General features: G+C 53.8%; 1 protein-coding gene across 3 annotated transcripts in view; it reads left to right on the top strand.

Moving 5' to 3' along the window:
- Positions 1-15,826, top strand: part of EXOC6B (exocyst complex component 6B) — a 168,123-nt gene extending 152,297 nt beyond the window's left edge. For 2 of the 3 annotated variants that reach the window (XM_039333912.1, XM_039333910.1), the window contains 2 exons: positions 7,010-7,122; positions 11,525-15,826. In XM_039333912.1, the coding sequence (XP_039189846.1) occupies positions 7,010-7,122; positions 11,525-11,654 (243 nt within the window). In that variant the 3' untranslated portion in view covers positions 11,655-15,826. Of the gene's footprint in view, positions 1-7,009; positions 7,123-9,859; positions 10,053-11,524 lie in introns of those variants that run through there. The other variant, XM_039333911.1, reaches the window with a different exon arrangement.
- Positions 15,827-15,976: the final 150 nt, after the last annotated feature.

Here is a 15,976-nt window from a genome sequence, read left to right as displayed (position 1 = left end):
GCAGAATGAAAAGGGATTCTGCGATTCTGGAAAATCCAGAAATGGGTTGTAATTCCATCTCCCAGCCCCCAGCATGAATTAAGAAAACAGATTTACCGGCAGATTTCCAAATGGGATTGTCCTAGCATCCTCCAAATATAGCCTGAGACTTTATTGGAGTAAACTTTTGACTAAAAAGAGAGAGAGAGAAAGAGGGAGAGAGATAGAGGGGAGATAGATAGATAGATAGATAGATAGATAGATAGATAGATAGATAGATAGATAGATAGATATAGATAGAGAGATAGAGAGATAGAGATAGAGAGATCCTTGTGTTATTGTGAGGCCACCTAAAAAGTTTCTAATTGTGTATCTCCCTTCTTTAAGTCCCTCCCCCCTGTATCTCACAGCTGACCTGCTCTTTCTGATCCTGGGCTCCCTACAGAACAGCCCTGGGGCAAAAGTACCATCAGCGGAGGAGACGGCCAAGTGGGGCATCTGCCAATTGGCTGCTCTGTCTTTACACACACCCTCACTCCCACCCCGCCTGGTTTTGCCTTCTCAGGGTGGGCTTCTCTGCTGGGAGAGACAAGACAGACACACAAACATCTGGGCAAAGGTGGAGACTGCTCTTGCCCTCCTCCTCCTCCCCAGCGCAAGGGGTCTCTGCTGACAATTGCTGCCTATAGAGGGAGGGAGGGAAGGAGCAGCGGGGGGGGGGGGCTCTCCGCTCTGCAGTGGGGCTGCCAGCTGTGTGGGTTGCACCGCAAAGCCGAGTGGCTGATTAGAAAAACTCCTTGGGAGTTGAGGTCCACAAGTCTTAAAGTCGCCCAAGTAGAGACCCCTGTGTGGCAGAACTGAGCTGGCCGTTCCTAAATGTGAAATAGCAAAGTACCTCCGTTTGTTTATTTATTTCATTAAATTTCTATGCGGCCCAACTCGCCATTCCTTCCGCCTTGGGGGTGTGTGTGTGTGTATGTGTTTTGGTACCAAAGCTCAGCTGAGGAAAGTCTGAAGGACGTTCAGGTTGCCTCGTCACAATCCCACTTTGGCATTTGCCAGAAATAGCCTGATTTTCCCCGGGAATAAACTACAAGCATTTACAGATGGAAAAAATGAAAGAAGCTTATATATGTGGCAAGTGCAGATGTGGATATTTCTGGACCCCGTCCACTGGAAAACTAATAAAGACAGAAGACTAAAAACAGGCCCAGGAGCGCGTCCAAAAATAACGCAGTCTGGAGAGATACGGATGTGGCTCAAACAAGGCTTCCCACTGCTCCAGTCAGATATAGAAGAACAAGCGTTGGAAGGGACCTTGGAGGTCTTCTAGTCTGACCCCCTGCTCAGGCAGGAAAAAAATATAACATTCCAGACAGGTGGTTGTCCAGTCTTAAAAACTTCCAGTGTTGGAGCATCCACAACTTCTGGAGGGAAGCTCTTCCACTGATTAACTTGTCAAGAAATTTCTCCTTAATTGAAGATTGATGAGTTTCCATCCGTTGTTTCTTGGTCTGCCTTCTGGTGCTTTGGAAAATAGGTTGACCCCCCTCCCCACTTCTTTGTGGCAGCCCCTCAAATACTGGGAGGCTGCTATCGTGCCATACCCAATTCCTGCAACCGTTCTTCGCGTGTTTTAGCCTCCAGTCCCCTGATCATCTTCGCTGCTCTTCTCTGCACTCTTTCCAGAGTCTCTGCATCTTCTTTTTTTAGTGATCTAAACTGGATGCCGTATTCCAAGGGTGGCCTTACCAAGGCCTTGTAAAGTGGTATTAACACTTCAGGTGACCTTGATTCTGCCCAGGACTGCCTTGAACCAGTCAGCGTTGCTGGTCCTGCCTGGTGTCTCTTGACTCTTGAGGCCCTTTGTGGATTGTTTGAGGACCTAAGCCAGGAGTCTCCCAACTTGGCCCTTGGATGACTTGTGGACTTCGCCTGGAGTTGAAGTCTACAAGTCATAAAAAGGCCAAGTTTGAAGACCCCTGACCTAAGCAGACGCCTTCGCCCTGCTTGGCACTTGGAGAGGCACCCCAAAGATTAACCCAGTGCTTCTCAGCTGTGGCATCTGGAAGTCGTGTGGGCTTCGCCTCCCAGCATTCTGGATGGGGAATTCTGGGAGTTGAAGTCCACTTGTCTTGAAGTGGCCACGGTTCAGCAACCCTGGGCAAGCCAGTCTCTCTCTCTCTCTCTCTCTCTCTTGTTCTCTCCCTCTCGTTCTCTCCCTCTCGTTCTCTTTTTTCTCTTTCTCTTGTTCGCTCTCTCTCTTTTTTCTCTTTCGTTCTGTCTCATTCCTCTCTCTGTCTTTTTCTCTTTCTCTTGTTCTTTCCTTCATTCTCTCTCTCATTCTTGCTCTCTCTCTTTTTTCTCTTTCGTTCTGTCTCATTCCTCTCTCTGTCTTTTTCTTTCTCTTTCTCTTTTTCTCTCTCATTCTCTCTCTCCCTCTCTTTTTCTCTTGTTCTCTCATTCCTCTCTCTGTCTTTCTCTTGTTCTTTCCTTCATTCTCTCTTTCATTCTTGCTCTCTCTGTTTTTTCTCTTTCGTTCTCTCTCATTCCTCTGTCTTTTTCTTTCTCTCTCTCTCTCCCTCCCTCCCTCCCTCCATTCCTCTCTTTTTTCTCTTGTTCTCTCCCTCTCGTTCTCTTTTTTCTCTTACTCTTGTTCTTTCCTTCATTCTCTCTCTGATTCTTGCTCTCTCTCTTTTTTCTCTTTCGTTCTCTCTCATTCTCTCCCTCTCTCTGGTTCTGTCTCTGTCTCTGTCTTTTTCTTTCTTTCTCTCTTTCTCTCTCTCTCTCTCTCTCTCTCCCTCTCTCCCTCTCCCTCTCCTCTGCTTTCTTCCTCCTTCCACCTCTTGACCAAGGAGCAGCGCAAGAGCCATCCTTACAGGGAGGCTGAGAAGCTGCTGCAACCTCTGAAAGCTGCTTCTCCCCGGGAGCGAGGGCCGCTGAGGAGCAGGGCCCGAATGATAGAAGAGCAGAGTTGGGAGGGACCTCGGAGGTCTTCTAGTCCAGCCCCCTGCTTGAGCAGGAGACCCTCTGCCATTTCAGACAAGCGGCTGTCCGGTCTCTCCTCAAAGAGCTCCCGTGATGGAGCGCCCACAGCTTCTGGGGGGGGGGGGGATGCTATCCCATTGATTTGATTGCTCTCACTGTTAGGACGTTTCTCCTTCGTTCCAGGTTGCTTCTCTCCCCGCTTAGTCTCTGTCCGTTGTTTCCGTTGAGTGTGGTTGAATTATAGCAGTGTTTCCCAAACTTGACAATTTTAAGGCATGAGGACTTCAACTCCCAGAATTCCACAGCCAGCAACGCTGGCTGTGGAATTCTGGGAGTTGAAGTCCACATGCCTTAAAATTGTCCAGTTTGGGAAACACTGAGTTATAGAGTGGGAGGTGGAAGATGGGAGCTTGTCTCCCAAAGCAGGAATGGCCATTATTCCCAGCAGCTTCCTCCTTCCTCTCTTACAGGTGGATTCCCCCCCCCCCTTTCTGCTAATTGCTTTTGTGATGTGATTTTCCTTTAGAATTCCTGCTGCCTGCAGGGGAGCGAAGCTTTAATTATTAGTTCTCCTTGGCAAGCAGAGCAAGTGCTGCCGTTTGCTTGGTTTGGCTTTTATAATCCTGGGTGATCCATAAAACGGTCCTGTCTGTCTGCAGACTCCGCCCTGCCTAAAACTGGGATGCTGGGCACCCTGCGAGGGTCAGGGCTGCAGCTTTTTCAGAGGAGGGTCAAGGACGAAGTTCAAAGTTCAAGGATGACATCTCCCCCCCCCCCGGAAACCGGCTGCGATTTGGCTTCTCTTTTCCTCTGCAATTCAGCCAGAGGAACTTTTCGCCCTCGGGATTCCAGCTGCTGCTTTGCTGGCTGGGGAATTCTGGGAGTTGCAGTCCCAGGGCCTCCAGTTTGTCAAAGCCGGACACCCCTGGCTGAAGTCTTGTCATCTCCGGTTCGCTGCTCTCGGTAAACAGATTTCCTTTCAGAAGCTGGGCGAGGCTCCCCTGCGGTCAGTGGTTCCAGCTCCTGAGATACGTGTTCAAAAGATGGAAGGAGAGAGGGGGGGGAGGGAAGGGAGAGAAAGAAAAGAGGGAGGGAGGGAGAGAGAGAGAGAAAAAAAGAAAGGGAAGGAAGGAAATGAAAAAGAAAGAAAAGAGAAGGAAGGAAGGAAGAAAAAGAAAAAAGGAAAGAGAAAGAGAAAGAAAGAAAGAAAGAAAGACACTCTGCTTATAGCTTGGTCCCCCCCTCCCCCCACCCCGATGCCTTCTCCAGGTCTCTTTCCCCAAAGCCCGTCCACATTGCAGGCGAGTCCTGGCAGGGAGGTTGGGGGGGGGGACAGAAAGAACTTGGGAGCTTCATCCCGGTGGTGGTGGGGGGGGGGCAGGTGATGTCTGAGCCAGCCATGGGGCAGGGGAGGGAGGGAGGGACAGACTTGGGAGCTTCTCCTCCGAGACACGAGTGGAAGGTGGGGAGACACCGGCTCTCCCAGGCTCCCCCAGCTCAGCCCCCCCTTTCCTTGAGAAGCCCCCAGGCCCCCAGCCCCCCTCCCATGTCCCCCCTTGTGCCCCTGGGGGGGGGCTGCCGTCCTCCGTGCTGCAGGCCAGGCTTCCCTCCCCGGCCAAGCCCGTTGACTGGGGCTCCTTCCCGACAAGGGTGTGTGTGTGTGTGCACACGCGCGTGCGTGTCTCTCTGTGTGTGTGTATGTGTGTGCATGCTGTCCTGGGGTGATGGATGGCCCCGCAGAGCCAGCTCTCCGGCTGGAGGAATTAATGGCATTTGCATAATCTGCCCCAGCAGATAGTGGCCCAGTCGCTGCAAGAGCCACAAATGGTCCTCAGCAAAGACCCCCCCCCCTTCCCCTCTCTCCTCCCGATTTAGGAGGTGAAAAGTTGAAGGGGGAAAACCAAGAAAATCCCGGTTTCTGGGCCACATAAATTCTCCTGCCCTTGTCAGGCCTCCCAGCCCGGTTGTGTGTTTGCAGCCGCTCTCCACGTGCGGAGAAACTCGGCCTCCAAGGGAGGGAGGGAGGGAGGGGGAGCCCAGCCCCAGAGCCCAGCCGGCCCAGCCGCGTGTCCACAAGATGGATGGGCCAAGGGAGGGCAGGGCTGCCGGCCATCCATCACCTGGCCTGTCAGCTGGCCTTTGCTGGCAGGGACCGCTGGCCTTTGCTGGCAGGGACCGGGCTCCGCTCTCAGAATACAGAACAAGGGAATAACGAAGGGACCTTGGAGGTCTTCTAGTCCAGCCCCCTGCTCAGGCAGGAGACCCTATCCCATTCCAGACAAGTGGCTCTCCAGTCTCTGCTTAAAAGCTTCCAGCGTTGAAGCACCCACAACTTCTGGTGGCAAGCCGTTCCACTGGTTAATTGTCCTCACTGACGGGAAGTTTCTCCTTAGTTCCAGGTTGCTTCTCTCCCTCATCAATTTCCATCCGTTGCTTCGTGTTCCGCCTTCAGGCGCTTTGGAGGATAGCTTGACTGCTTCTTCTTTGGGGCAGCCCCTCAAATATTGGAAGACTGCTATCCTGTCTCCTTTAGTCCTGATACAAAATAGCAGAGTTGGAAAGGGACCTTGGAGGTCTTCTAGTCGAACCCCCTGCTCAGGCAGGAAAAGCTAGACCATTTCAGACAAGTGACTGACCAGTCTCTTCTTAAAAATCTCCTCCAAGAAGCTTCTTCGGTCTACCAACCAAGCCTTGAAGAGCTGAAGAAGCTTCGTGGATGAGAAGCAAAACATTTTCAGGAAAAACAAAAAAACTGAAGAAAAAGAGCCCTGGTGGCACAGGGGAGAGAATGCAGCCTTGCAGGCTGATTCTGCCCACTGCCAGCAGCTCGATCCTGACCAGTTCAAGGTCGACTCAGCCTTCCAGACTTCTGAGGTCAATAAAATGAGGACCCAGATGGTTGGAGGCAAACAGGCTGACTGTAAAACCGTTTAGAAGAGAGGGCTGTGAAGCGGTATATAAGTCTAAGTGCTAGTGCTAGTGCTAAAATCCAGTTGCCTTTTGGAAAAACACCTTTGGGATGTAATTATTATTATTATGGATCATCGCACAGTCAGCCAGATGTTCAGACTGGATTTGGCATTTTGTCTACCTATCGAGTCCTTACCCAGGACCTGGAATAGGCAGATGTGGATGTTTGATGGTTTTACAGATCTCGTCGCAGGATGGAAGCAGTTCCTAATAAGGCCGCCTTTTGCAATTGACTAATAGCGAATTTGTCAATGCCAATGGTGTTCAAGTGGTGCTCCAGTTGTTTTGGGATTGCACCCAAGGAGCCTATTACTATTGGTACTACCCTTGCTTGCTTTTGCCACAATCTTTCTATTTCTATTTGTAGGTCTTTGTATTTTGTTATCTTCTCCAGTTCTTTCTCGTCTATTCTGATGTCTCCAGGCACTGCCATGTCCACTATCCAGACTTTTTTGTCTTTCTTATCGACAATTGTTAAGTCTGGGGTGTTATGTTGCAGGTGCTTGTCTGTTTGAATTCTGAAGTCCCAGAGCAGTTTAATTTTATCATTTTCTCTGACTTTCTCTATTTTATGATCCCACCGGTTTTTGCTTACAGGCAAATGATATTTTTTTGCAGATCTTCCAATGCACCATTGTTGCTACTTTGTCATGCCGCTGCTTGTAGTCAGTCTGTGCGATCTTCTTGCAACAGCTTACCAAGATTATTATCATTATTGTTTTTTTGTTGTTATTGTTATTATTGTTATTATAAAGTTGGAAGGGACCTTGGAGGTCATCTAGTCCAACCCCCTGCTCAGGCAGGAAACCCTATACCATTTCGGACAAATGGCTGTCCAATCTCTTCTTAAAATGTCCATTGGACAGTGTTGGCCCTCAACAAAAACTCTTTTTAAGACTCAGGTGAGGCTGGGCTTGAAGCCCAAGAGGGATGCCTTCACTCCGCCCTCACTCCCAGAGGCCCTGGGGGGGGGGAGAGGGTCCACAGGCCTCTTTTACAGGTTTTGAAAGATAGCATCTCGACCGGCAAGCCACCCGAAGCTTTACCCAGCGCTCTCTTTTCCCTCTTTCAGCTGCTGGATCTCTTTCTCCAATGGGACTGGTCGACGTACCTGGCCGACTACGGGCAGCCCACCTGCAAGTACCTTCGGGTGACCCCGACAACCGCGCTGGCCTTACTGGAAAAGTGAGTGTGCCCACGGGTGCTCTCCCCCCCCCCCCGCTCTGCCTGAGAGCCCCCTGCTTGCTGCTGCTTTGCCCAGGCCGCCTGGGGCGGGGGTGGGGGGACTGCGGCCTGCTGCGTGACGGGCCCAGCCTGGCGCAAGAGCTTCTGCTGATGGCGATGCTGCATGTGGTGCCGGGTTGTGGTTGTCGCTGTTCGAGTCTCCAGGACAGGGAGGGTCTAATGCACCTGGACTGGCCAATGGGAGTAAAATGCCTGGGATTCAATCAATCCATTGGAGTAGAGCTGGAGGTCTTCTAGTCCAACGGCCTGCTCAGGCAGGAGACGCTAGACCAGTGTTTCTCAACCTTGACCATTTTAAGGCATGTGGACTTCAACTCCCAGAATTCCACAGCCAGCAATGCTGGCTGTGGAATTCTGGAAGTTGAAGTCCACATGCCTTAAAATGGTCAAGGTTGAGAAACACTGCCCTAGACCATTTCAGACAAACAGTTGTCCAGTCTCCTCTTAAACACCTCCCGTGATGGAGCACCCACAACTTCTGGTGGCAAGCCGTTCCACTGGTTCATTGTCCTCACTGTTAGGAAGTTTCTCCTTAATTCCAGATTGCTTCTCTCTTTGGTCAGTTTCCATCCGTTGCTTTTTGTCCGGCCTTCTGGTGCTTTGGAGAATAATCTGACACCCCCCCCATCTCCTTTGTGGCAGCCCCTGAGATACTGAAAGATTGCTATCATGTCTCCCCCCCACCAGTCCTTCTTTCTCTGCCCTTTTCCCAAAATCTCAGCCTCTTTTCTGTAATGTGACCAAAACTGGATGCAGCCTTCCAGGCGTGGCCTTACCAAGGCTTTACAAAGAGGTACTGATGCTTCACAGGATTTTGATTCTGTGCTTCTGCTTCTACAACCCAGGATGGCATTGGCTTTTTTTGGCAGCTGCTGCCACACACGGCTGGCTCGTGTTTAAGTGATCGTCCACGAGGACGCCAAGGTCCCTCTGACAGTGGCTGCTTTTGAGACGCGTTTTGCCTCATCTGTACTTGCGCAAGCACTTCATCTGCTGTGGAGAGGGTGCTGCTAGCAGGAGCTTTTGCATAACAGCCAATCCCCAGGGCCCAAGGCCTTCACTATAGTCTCCCTCAATTGCACAGTCCTCCTCTCTTTCTTACCGTACCTTTTTGGCCAGAGGCCTTGTGTGTCAGGCTCACTCTGAGGAAGGTCCCATCCCGGAGTCCATCTGACTGAAATCTCCTGGGCGATCTGGGTCACTCTGCTCAGCAGGTGGCTTAGACCAGGGGTGGGCAACCTTGGCTCTTTTATGACTGGTGGACTTCAACTCCCAGAATTCCTGAGCCAGCCATGCTGAGGGGAAAGGGAGAGGTTTCCAAGCTGAGCCAGGCTGGCTCAGGAATTCTGGGAGTTGAAGTCCACGTCATAAAGAGGCCGCAGTTCCCCATGTTGGCTCAGGAATTCTGGGAGTTGAAGTCCGCAAGCCATGAAGGGGCCAAGGTTTCTCTCATGCTGGCTCAGGAATTCCGGGAGTTGAAGTCCACAAGTCATAAAGCGGCCTAGGCCTAGGCCAGGGGTAGGCAACCTTGGCTCTTTTATGACTTGTGGACTTCAACTCCCAGAATTCCTGAGCCAGCCATGCTGAGGGGAAAGGGAGAGGTTCCAAGCTGAGCCAGGCTGGCTCAGGAATTCTGGGAGTTGAAGGCAATGAGTCTTAAAAGAGCCAAGGTTGCCTACCCTGGCCTAGGCCTAGGCCGCTTTATGAGTTGTGGACTTCAACTCCCAGAATTCCTGAACCAGGATGGCTCAGCTTGGAAACCTCTCTTTCCCCTCAGCATGGCTGGCTCAGGAATTCTGGGAGTTGAAGTCCACGAGTCATAAAGTGGCCTAGGCCAGAGGTAGGCAACTTTGGGTCTTTTATGACTCGTGCACTTCAACTCCCAGAATTCCTGAGCCAGCCATGCTGAGGGGAAAGGGAGAGGTTTCCAAGCTGAGCCAGGCTGGCTCAGGAATTCTGGGAGTTGAAGTCCACCAGTCATAAAAGAGCCGAGGTTGCCTACCCCTGGCTTAGACCTTGGGAAACGAGGGACACAGGAAGGAGGAAACAAATGTGGAAGGCTGTATGTAGGCCCTCCCTAGTTGCTTCATGGAGCGGTGGGGAAGAGGCCCTCCTTGGAGGATGAAGGAGAAGATGGGGTGCGGACCACATGGAGGTCCTGAGTGCGAGTGGATTGGAGGCCTTTTCTTTGGGGCTCTGCTGGTCCTCTCCGTCTGGCCCCTGGGAGAAGGTGACAATACACACACACACACTCTGCAGTCCCTGGGTCAGACAAGACCCTTGTCTGGCACTTATCCTGCAGCAGCAGAGCTGGGGGGCAGACGGGGTTGAGCTGGCAAAGGTGCTTGCATGTGCCGCCTTGGCTTGGCTGCTGGGCTGGACGGCCATTGGGGCTCTTTGGGGGCCAGATTGGGGACTGTGGGGCTGAGGGCAACAACCTGGAGCCACCAAAGGGCTCCCCCTCTTCGGCCACGCTCCAAGCTCCCTGTGGTCCTCAGGGGAACCTGCCAAGGTCGGCCCGGCTGCTGCCCCCTTTGCCCCCATGCTGGAGGGCTTGCATGGCGCCTCGGTGGGAGTCGGAGGGCCGGGAAGTGGGACAGTCCGCTGTGCCAGCCGCTGCTTAACTTCTCTTGGTTTGTCTCTCCCTCCTCTCCCTGCCCCTCCCTCCTCCCCACAGGATCTCCCGAGAGTAAGTATGGGTGGGGTGGCTTGGCTGGCCTGCTTAGCCTGTGCAGTGCAAAGGGCGCCCAGGCCCCGTCCTGGAACCTGACCCTCCCAGTCCTCGTAGGTCACAGAGGTGCTTTTCTGAAAGGCAACTGGACTTTATTGGGTTTTTACTTTGAAAACCTTTCGCTTCTCCTCCAAGAAGCTTCTTCAGTTCTAACTCGTTAGAGTCAGAACTTCGGTCAGAACTGAAGAAGCTTCTGGGATGAGAAGCGAAAGGTTTTCAAAGTAAAAAACCCCCAATAAAGTCCAGTTGCCTTTCGGAAAAAGCACCCTCTGGACAAGCGGGACCCGATGACGGAGAAGCTCCACAGACATTGAGCCGTTCTCTAAAGGCTGCTGCTGGGCTGGCGGTCACTCTTTGTGGACGGGGCGGTTGGGGCTGAGAGTTTGGACCCCTCCTTTCTCCTTGTTGTTTCTGGCGTGGACCCTAACCGAGCCGGCGAGGGGTTGATTCTGGTCAAGCCCTGCAAATCGTAGTGTTCGGGCTGGGTTCCCTGGCTGCTGGTGGTCACCCTCAGTCCAGAGGCCGAAGGCCATTGCGTTGACCCACTTTGGGACGCGACGACTCGGTGGTCAAAGCCGCTGAGCTTGTCAGCTGGAGAGCTGGCAGCCCACGTCCGAGACCACGTTCCATGCAAGGGGATGGGCTCTCGTTCCTCGCCCCAGTTCCTGCCCACTTGGCAGGTTGAAAGCATGCAAGCGCGAGTAGAACAATAGGTCCCACTTTGGTGGGAAGGGGGCAGCGTTTCCTGCGCCTTTGGCGGTGTAGCCACGTTGGCCTTGCATCAGGAAGGGCCGTCCTGCAAGAGGGGCACGGAAAAGGCCCAGACAGCCCCTGCGAGACCTCCAGAGCCGCATCTTCCCCTGCCTTGGGACGGGCTCTGTGGCTGGACCGGGCTGCAGAAGACGCTGGCCAGTCCCTTCGCTTATCTCCACCTCGCTGGCTAGGCCAGGGCCCTAGAGAGGCATCTCAGCCAGCCAGCTCCCCCCTCCTCCTCTTCCTCCTCCTCTTCTGCCCACCCCTCTCAGAGGTTAGAAGGAAGCCCGTGTTGCCCCTTCCCCTGGCTCCTTGATCTCCAGAGCTCCTTTCGGTCACCTGGGGTCTCCCTTCCGCCTTCCGCTGCTGGGCCTTGAGCCCCACAGTGTCCTGGGCACCGACTGAGCATGTGGGGCGTCCTCGTTGCACGCTCGAAGACCCCTGCCACCTTCAGGATGTTCCTTCTGCCCATCGTGCAAATGGTGGGCACGCCAACCTCTCCTACTTCCTCCCCTCTTCATTTCCTGTCTGCCTGGCTGGGGGATTCTGGGAGTTGCCGTCCACCATCTTCAAGCAGTCCAGGTGGAGAGATGTAGCTTCAAGTTGTGTATGGGATGACACAGTTGTCATTTGCACAATTAAGGTCGTTCCGCACCAGACGCCTCTCCAAGTGGGGTGACCTCAGCTTCTGGTGGGGAGACCCCTGGCCCCTTTTGCCCCAGCTCTCCCCAAGGAGAGTCTCCACCGCTCAGGAGCCCCTGTGTTGCTGTCTTCAGGGTGTGTGTCTGCGTCTTTATGTGTTTGTGTGTGTGTGTGTGTTCTTCTGTCTGACGGAGTGTTCCCCCTCCCCTGCTTCAGGATGAAGGACACCAGCCGCAAGAACAATGTCTTCGCCCAGTTCCGGAAGAACGAGAGGGACAAGCAGAAGCTGATCGAGACGGTGGCCAAGCAGCTGCGCACCCTCATCAGCAGCAGCCACCACTTGTGAGGGGCCGCAAGCCGCCTGGTGGCCCCGGGTGGGCGGAGGGGGGGCTTGGCAGGGCGGGGCCTGTGCCCAGCTGCCGCGAGGAAGGGGTGGAGTGGCTCCAGGGAACCAGCGTTGCTGCGGGAGGATTGGTGGCGTGCAGCTTGCGGGGCCTGGTCACCTCCCGGGACTGCTTGGTGGTGGCCCCTCTTTGGAGGAGCCTGGCTCACTTGGGGAAGACTGCTCCTGGAACTGGAAGCTCAGAACCCCAGAGAGCCTTCCAGGAAGGCCAAGGCCAGGGGCCCGTCAGCACTTCCGGGTTCCTAGAAGCACCTTGTCAATGAAGCTCTAATGCAGGGCTGTCCGCCTTGGCCACTGGAAGGCTTGTGGACCAATTCCCAGAATTCTCCATACAGCCTGGGGGATTCTGGGAGTTGAAGTCCACAAGCCTTCGAGTGGCCAAGGCGGGACCCTCCTGCTTTCAAGGGAACAATTTACACTTTCAAAGGGAAACATTTACAAGAAACACCCCTGTGGGGTGTCCCGGACCCCCGTTTCACCCCCCCCCCCATTTTGTCTCCTTTCCTCTCTTGCTCGTTCGGCTGTATGTGCCCTCCTCTCTATTTTTTGCCGATCCATTTTTTAAAATCCGATTTCTCAGCCGGGATGGGAAGCCTTTTCCTCTGACAGACAAAAGGGATTAAAATACGCCCGACAGGAAACAAGAACTGTGTTTTAAAAACCCCAGACTCCTGTTTTTAATGAAAAGAACGGAACTCTGGGGAAGGCTCTCTGAGGTTTTGCCCAGCCTCGTTGGGTCAAAAAAGTCAACATGGCGGCCAGCCCATGCAGCTGGAGCCCCCTTCTTTCCTTTGAAAGGGTTCAGTGGCTGCCATCTTGGCTTTTTCTGATTTCCCCCCCTGCCAAAGCCCTGGCCCCTAGACGCCGCTGCCTTCTGCCTGCATTTGTGCCAAGGATCCCACTCACCATGTGGCAAATAATTCACAGCCATAATTAGAGGAATATTACATCCCCCCCCCCCGTTTTATGTGACTTTCAGCTTCCCTCAAGCCAAACAGCAGGGCAGCCGCCCCTCCCTGAAGCAGCTGCCCACAAACCACCTAGAGACCCCCCCCAAATGTGGGGATTTGTGGCCAGAGAGGACGGGGTCCATCTCTCGTCTGTCTCAGATTTTCCCTGTTGGCTCCTCCATGAAATAGTTCAGGGGTCTCCAAGCCGGGCCACTTGAAGACTGGTGGACTTCAACTCCCAGAATTCCCCAGCCAGCGGGGCTTGGAGTCCACCCGTCTTAAAAGTGGCCCAGCTTGGAGACCGCTGGGATGGCTCGTTGGCCCACTTGGGAGAGGCAGCAAAGCCCACTTCTTGGACCTCGGTGCGAAGCCCTTTCTCCCCGTCTGCTGGTCCAGCCGTTCGGCTGCAGAAGGGCTGAGCCTGACTGGTTGGACAAGTGCCTTACAGGAGCCTCGGCACCCCCCGCTTCTCGCTGAAATGTCTGTGGACCAAGCAGACAAAGGGGGCCCCTCCCCAGCCAAGGGCCCTCCGCCATCTTGCCTTCGGGGCTGTCTTCGCTGTTGAGCCATAGAAGACCCCCCCCCCGCATTGCACAGGTCCTGAGACGGACATTTTGAGGCGAGTGTGCAACTCTCCACTAAAGGGAGGGGAGAGGAAGCAGGCCGGCCCTGTTGAGTTCCTCTAGTCTCCTTGAGTTTCCCACCTCTTGTGGGGCTTGGCTGGGTCCTTCCGGTTGCCCTTCCTCTGTCGCGCCCTGAGAGATCTTAGGGAGGAGCAGAGCAGGGCCGTCTTCTCCTGACCCGTGAGAGAAGGGAGTCCCTCCTTCTGTTTCACTCTGGCCACATGGCTGGCCGGCCGTTGGGAGAACCCAGAGCATGGGTGTTACACTTGCAACATGTGACATATCACAGCTTTTTTACACTTCCGGAGCTGGGGCGGGTACGGCCTCCACATGATGCAACTGGCCCGTGGGCCGGCAGTTTGACATCCCTGACTCTAGAGGGAGCCCTGGAGGTCTGTGGAGCCCAGCTTCCTATCCAGAGCAGGCAAAGCCCCCAAGGCCGGCCCAGCGTCTTCCCATCCCTGGATCAGTCGGAGCTGTCCAAGGCTTCATCGGCTTCTAGAGCTGATCGGGGCGATCCCGGAGGGACCCCGTCATCCGTCTTCTTCCTCCCTTCAAATCCAGCCTGCCTTGTGGGTCACTTGGCCCCGATGAGGCCGATCCCGCCACTGAGAGGGGCGGGGACCCTGTTTGCAGCGACCTCACCTCTGAACATCGGCTGGTCTGCTGGTTCCGGGCAAGGAGAGCACGGCCACTTGACCTGGGGACCAAGACCTGGGTGGAGATCGGCCTTTGCCACAGCTGCCCTCCCTCGAAGGATCCTGTTCAAGATCCGTGCTGGACTCTGGGCCCAAAGACCCCCCGTCTGGTTGGCCCTTATCCAGCCACGGACAAGGGGAGGTGAGAAGGTCTGGCATCGCCTCCAGCCTGGATCTTGTCCACTTCTGCAGTGCCCCAGAGGTTGGCCAATGGAGCCAACCGCAGCAGCCCAAACAAGCCCACCCGACCCCCACCCACAGGGCCAGCCTTCCGGCACCTGGGCGAGTGGCTGTAGGGCCCACATCCCTCTCCATTTTGAGAGGGTCCCACTGCAAACGGCTCTTCCACGTACGCTGGTCAAAGCGCACCTGAAGCAACTTCATCATCCTGAAGACCTTCCAAAGAATGCAAACCATTTGGGGGGGGGGGAGGAGAGAGAGAGAGAGAGAGCTCTTGTTTTAAATTTTGTGTGAAAGGAACGGGGCAAAATACCTCACCTCAACCAAGGACAGACCGATGCTGAAGGAGAGGTCCTCCCTTGGGGAGCTTGGAGGAACCGTCTTAGCCATCTGAGCAGAATCTGGACTGGAGGGGTTGATCAGGTTGATCCCCAGTGGGTTCTTGACAGTTGGGTCCTGACATCTGCCAGTTCTAAGGACTTGCAGTAAACTCCCAGCTGGTGGTGCCTTTTCCTCTCCTTGCCTAGATACGAACCTCACCAGGGAGACAAAGACCATCGGTGCTTCTTGGGATGTCCCCTGAGAAGGGTCTGGTCCCTGGGAGGTGGGGGGGGGCGTCTCTCCTACTTCTCTGTACAAAGAGGGGCCCAATTCCCCACCTTTCTTGTCCCCTCGGAGTTCAGAGCCAGGATATGGTTAGTTTTGCCCTTGGCTGAAATATCCCCCCTCATCCAAAGCAGGGCTCCCCAACCTTGGCAACTTTAAGACCTGCGGACTTCAACTCCCAGAATTCATGCCTGGCTGAGGAATTCTGGGAGTTGAAGCCCACAGGTCTTAAAGTGGCCAAAGTTGGGGACCCCTGGTCTAAAGAGAAGAGGTCTCCCCTGTTTTCCTGATGTCTCCTTCCTTGAATTCTCAAACCACCTTTTGTCCCCACCATCATAGGACATGTTGGCCCCAATCTCTGCTTTTTTAATCTCATAGTTTTGGGTGGAGCTGAGCAAGCCTACCGGTCTGTTCTGGAGGGGAGGCCAGGTGCTCCAGTGTCAAGACGGGATCTGGCAGCCCACGCGGAGTTGGCCGACGCTCCCTTCTGGCACAGGATCCAGGGCAGCTCGCCAACCGTTTTGCCAGGATTGCGGACATTTTTCCATCTCGGTTCTCTCTTCTGAGTAGTTTTCTCAACCCCACGTTTTGGGGTGCCCTGGAATCAAATTTACCTTTGGAATTGGTGGTGGCCAAGGAGGGTGGATGCTGTGGCTTAATTGTCCCCAAACTGAGAATGCATTGAAAAGCGGCCCCTTTGCTTCCACCACAATGCCTCACAACATACAAGCTTCTCAACCAGTCCTTTATGAATTGCTCACGCGCAGGTCTATCTGCGCATGCATAAATAAACACGTAGGATAATTACTTTGGAGGGATATTTCTAAAACTTAAGGTGGGGAGTAGAGGTGTTTTTTATTTGTTGTTTTTTGCACAAAATGGAAAACTTGGGATTCGCATAAGGGACTTCCTCTGGCCGGGCAACGCAGCTGTTGGATTCAGCAGATAAAATGGGACGGTGTGGGTTTACCAGTTAAACTGCGTTCAGTAGTAGCATGTGGATTTGGACTGTACATATATTCTCCTGTTGTACCTTTTATTAAAGCTGTATGAATGTACACACTGGGCTTCCTCATCCTTTGCGTTCTCTGTAGAGAGCAATGAATCCTTCAAGGTGCTTGTTGTGAATAATGCCACGGGTGTGTGTGTAACTAAACCAGCGGTTCTCAACCTGTGTGTCGGGACCCCATTTGGGGTCAAACGACCAT

The sequence above is a fragment of the Crotalus tigris genome, unplaced genomic scaffold, assembly GCF_016545835.1.
Source record: "Crotalus tigris isolate CLP2741 ecotype Arizona unplaced genomic scaffold, ASM1654583v1 scf7180000024513.1755786, whole genome shotgun sequence".
In the NCBI taxonomy this organism is placed as follows: domain Eukaryota; kingdom Metazoa; phylum Chordata; class Lepidosauria; order Squamata; family Viperidae; genus Crotalus; species Crotalus tigris.
This window is presented reverse-complemented; position numbering and strand designations above follow the sequence as displayed.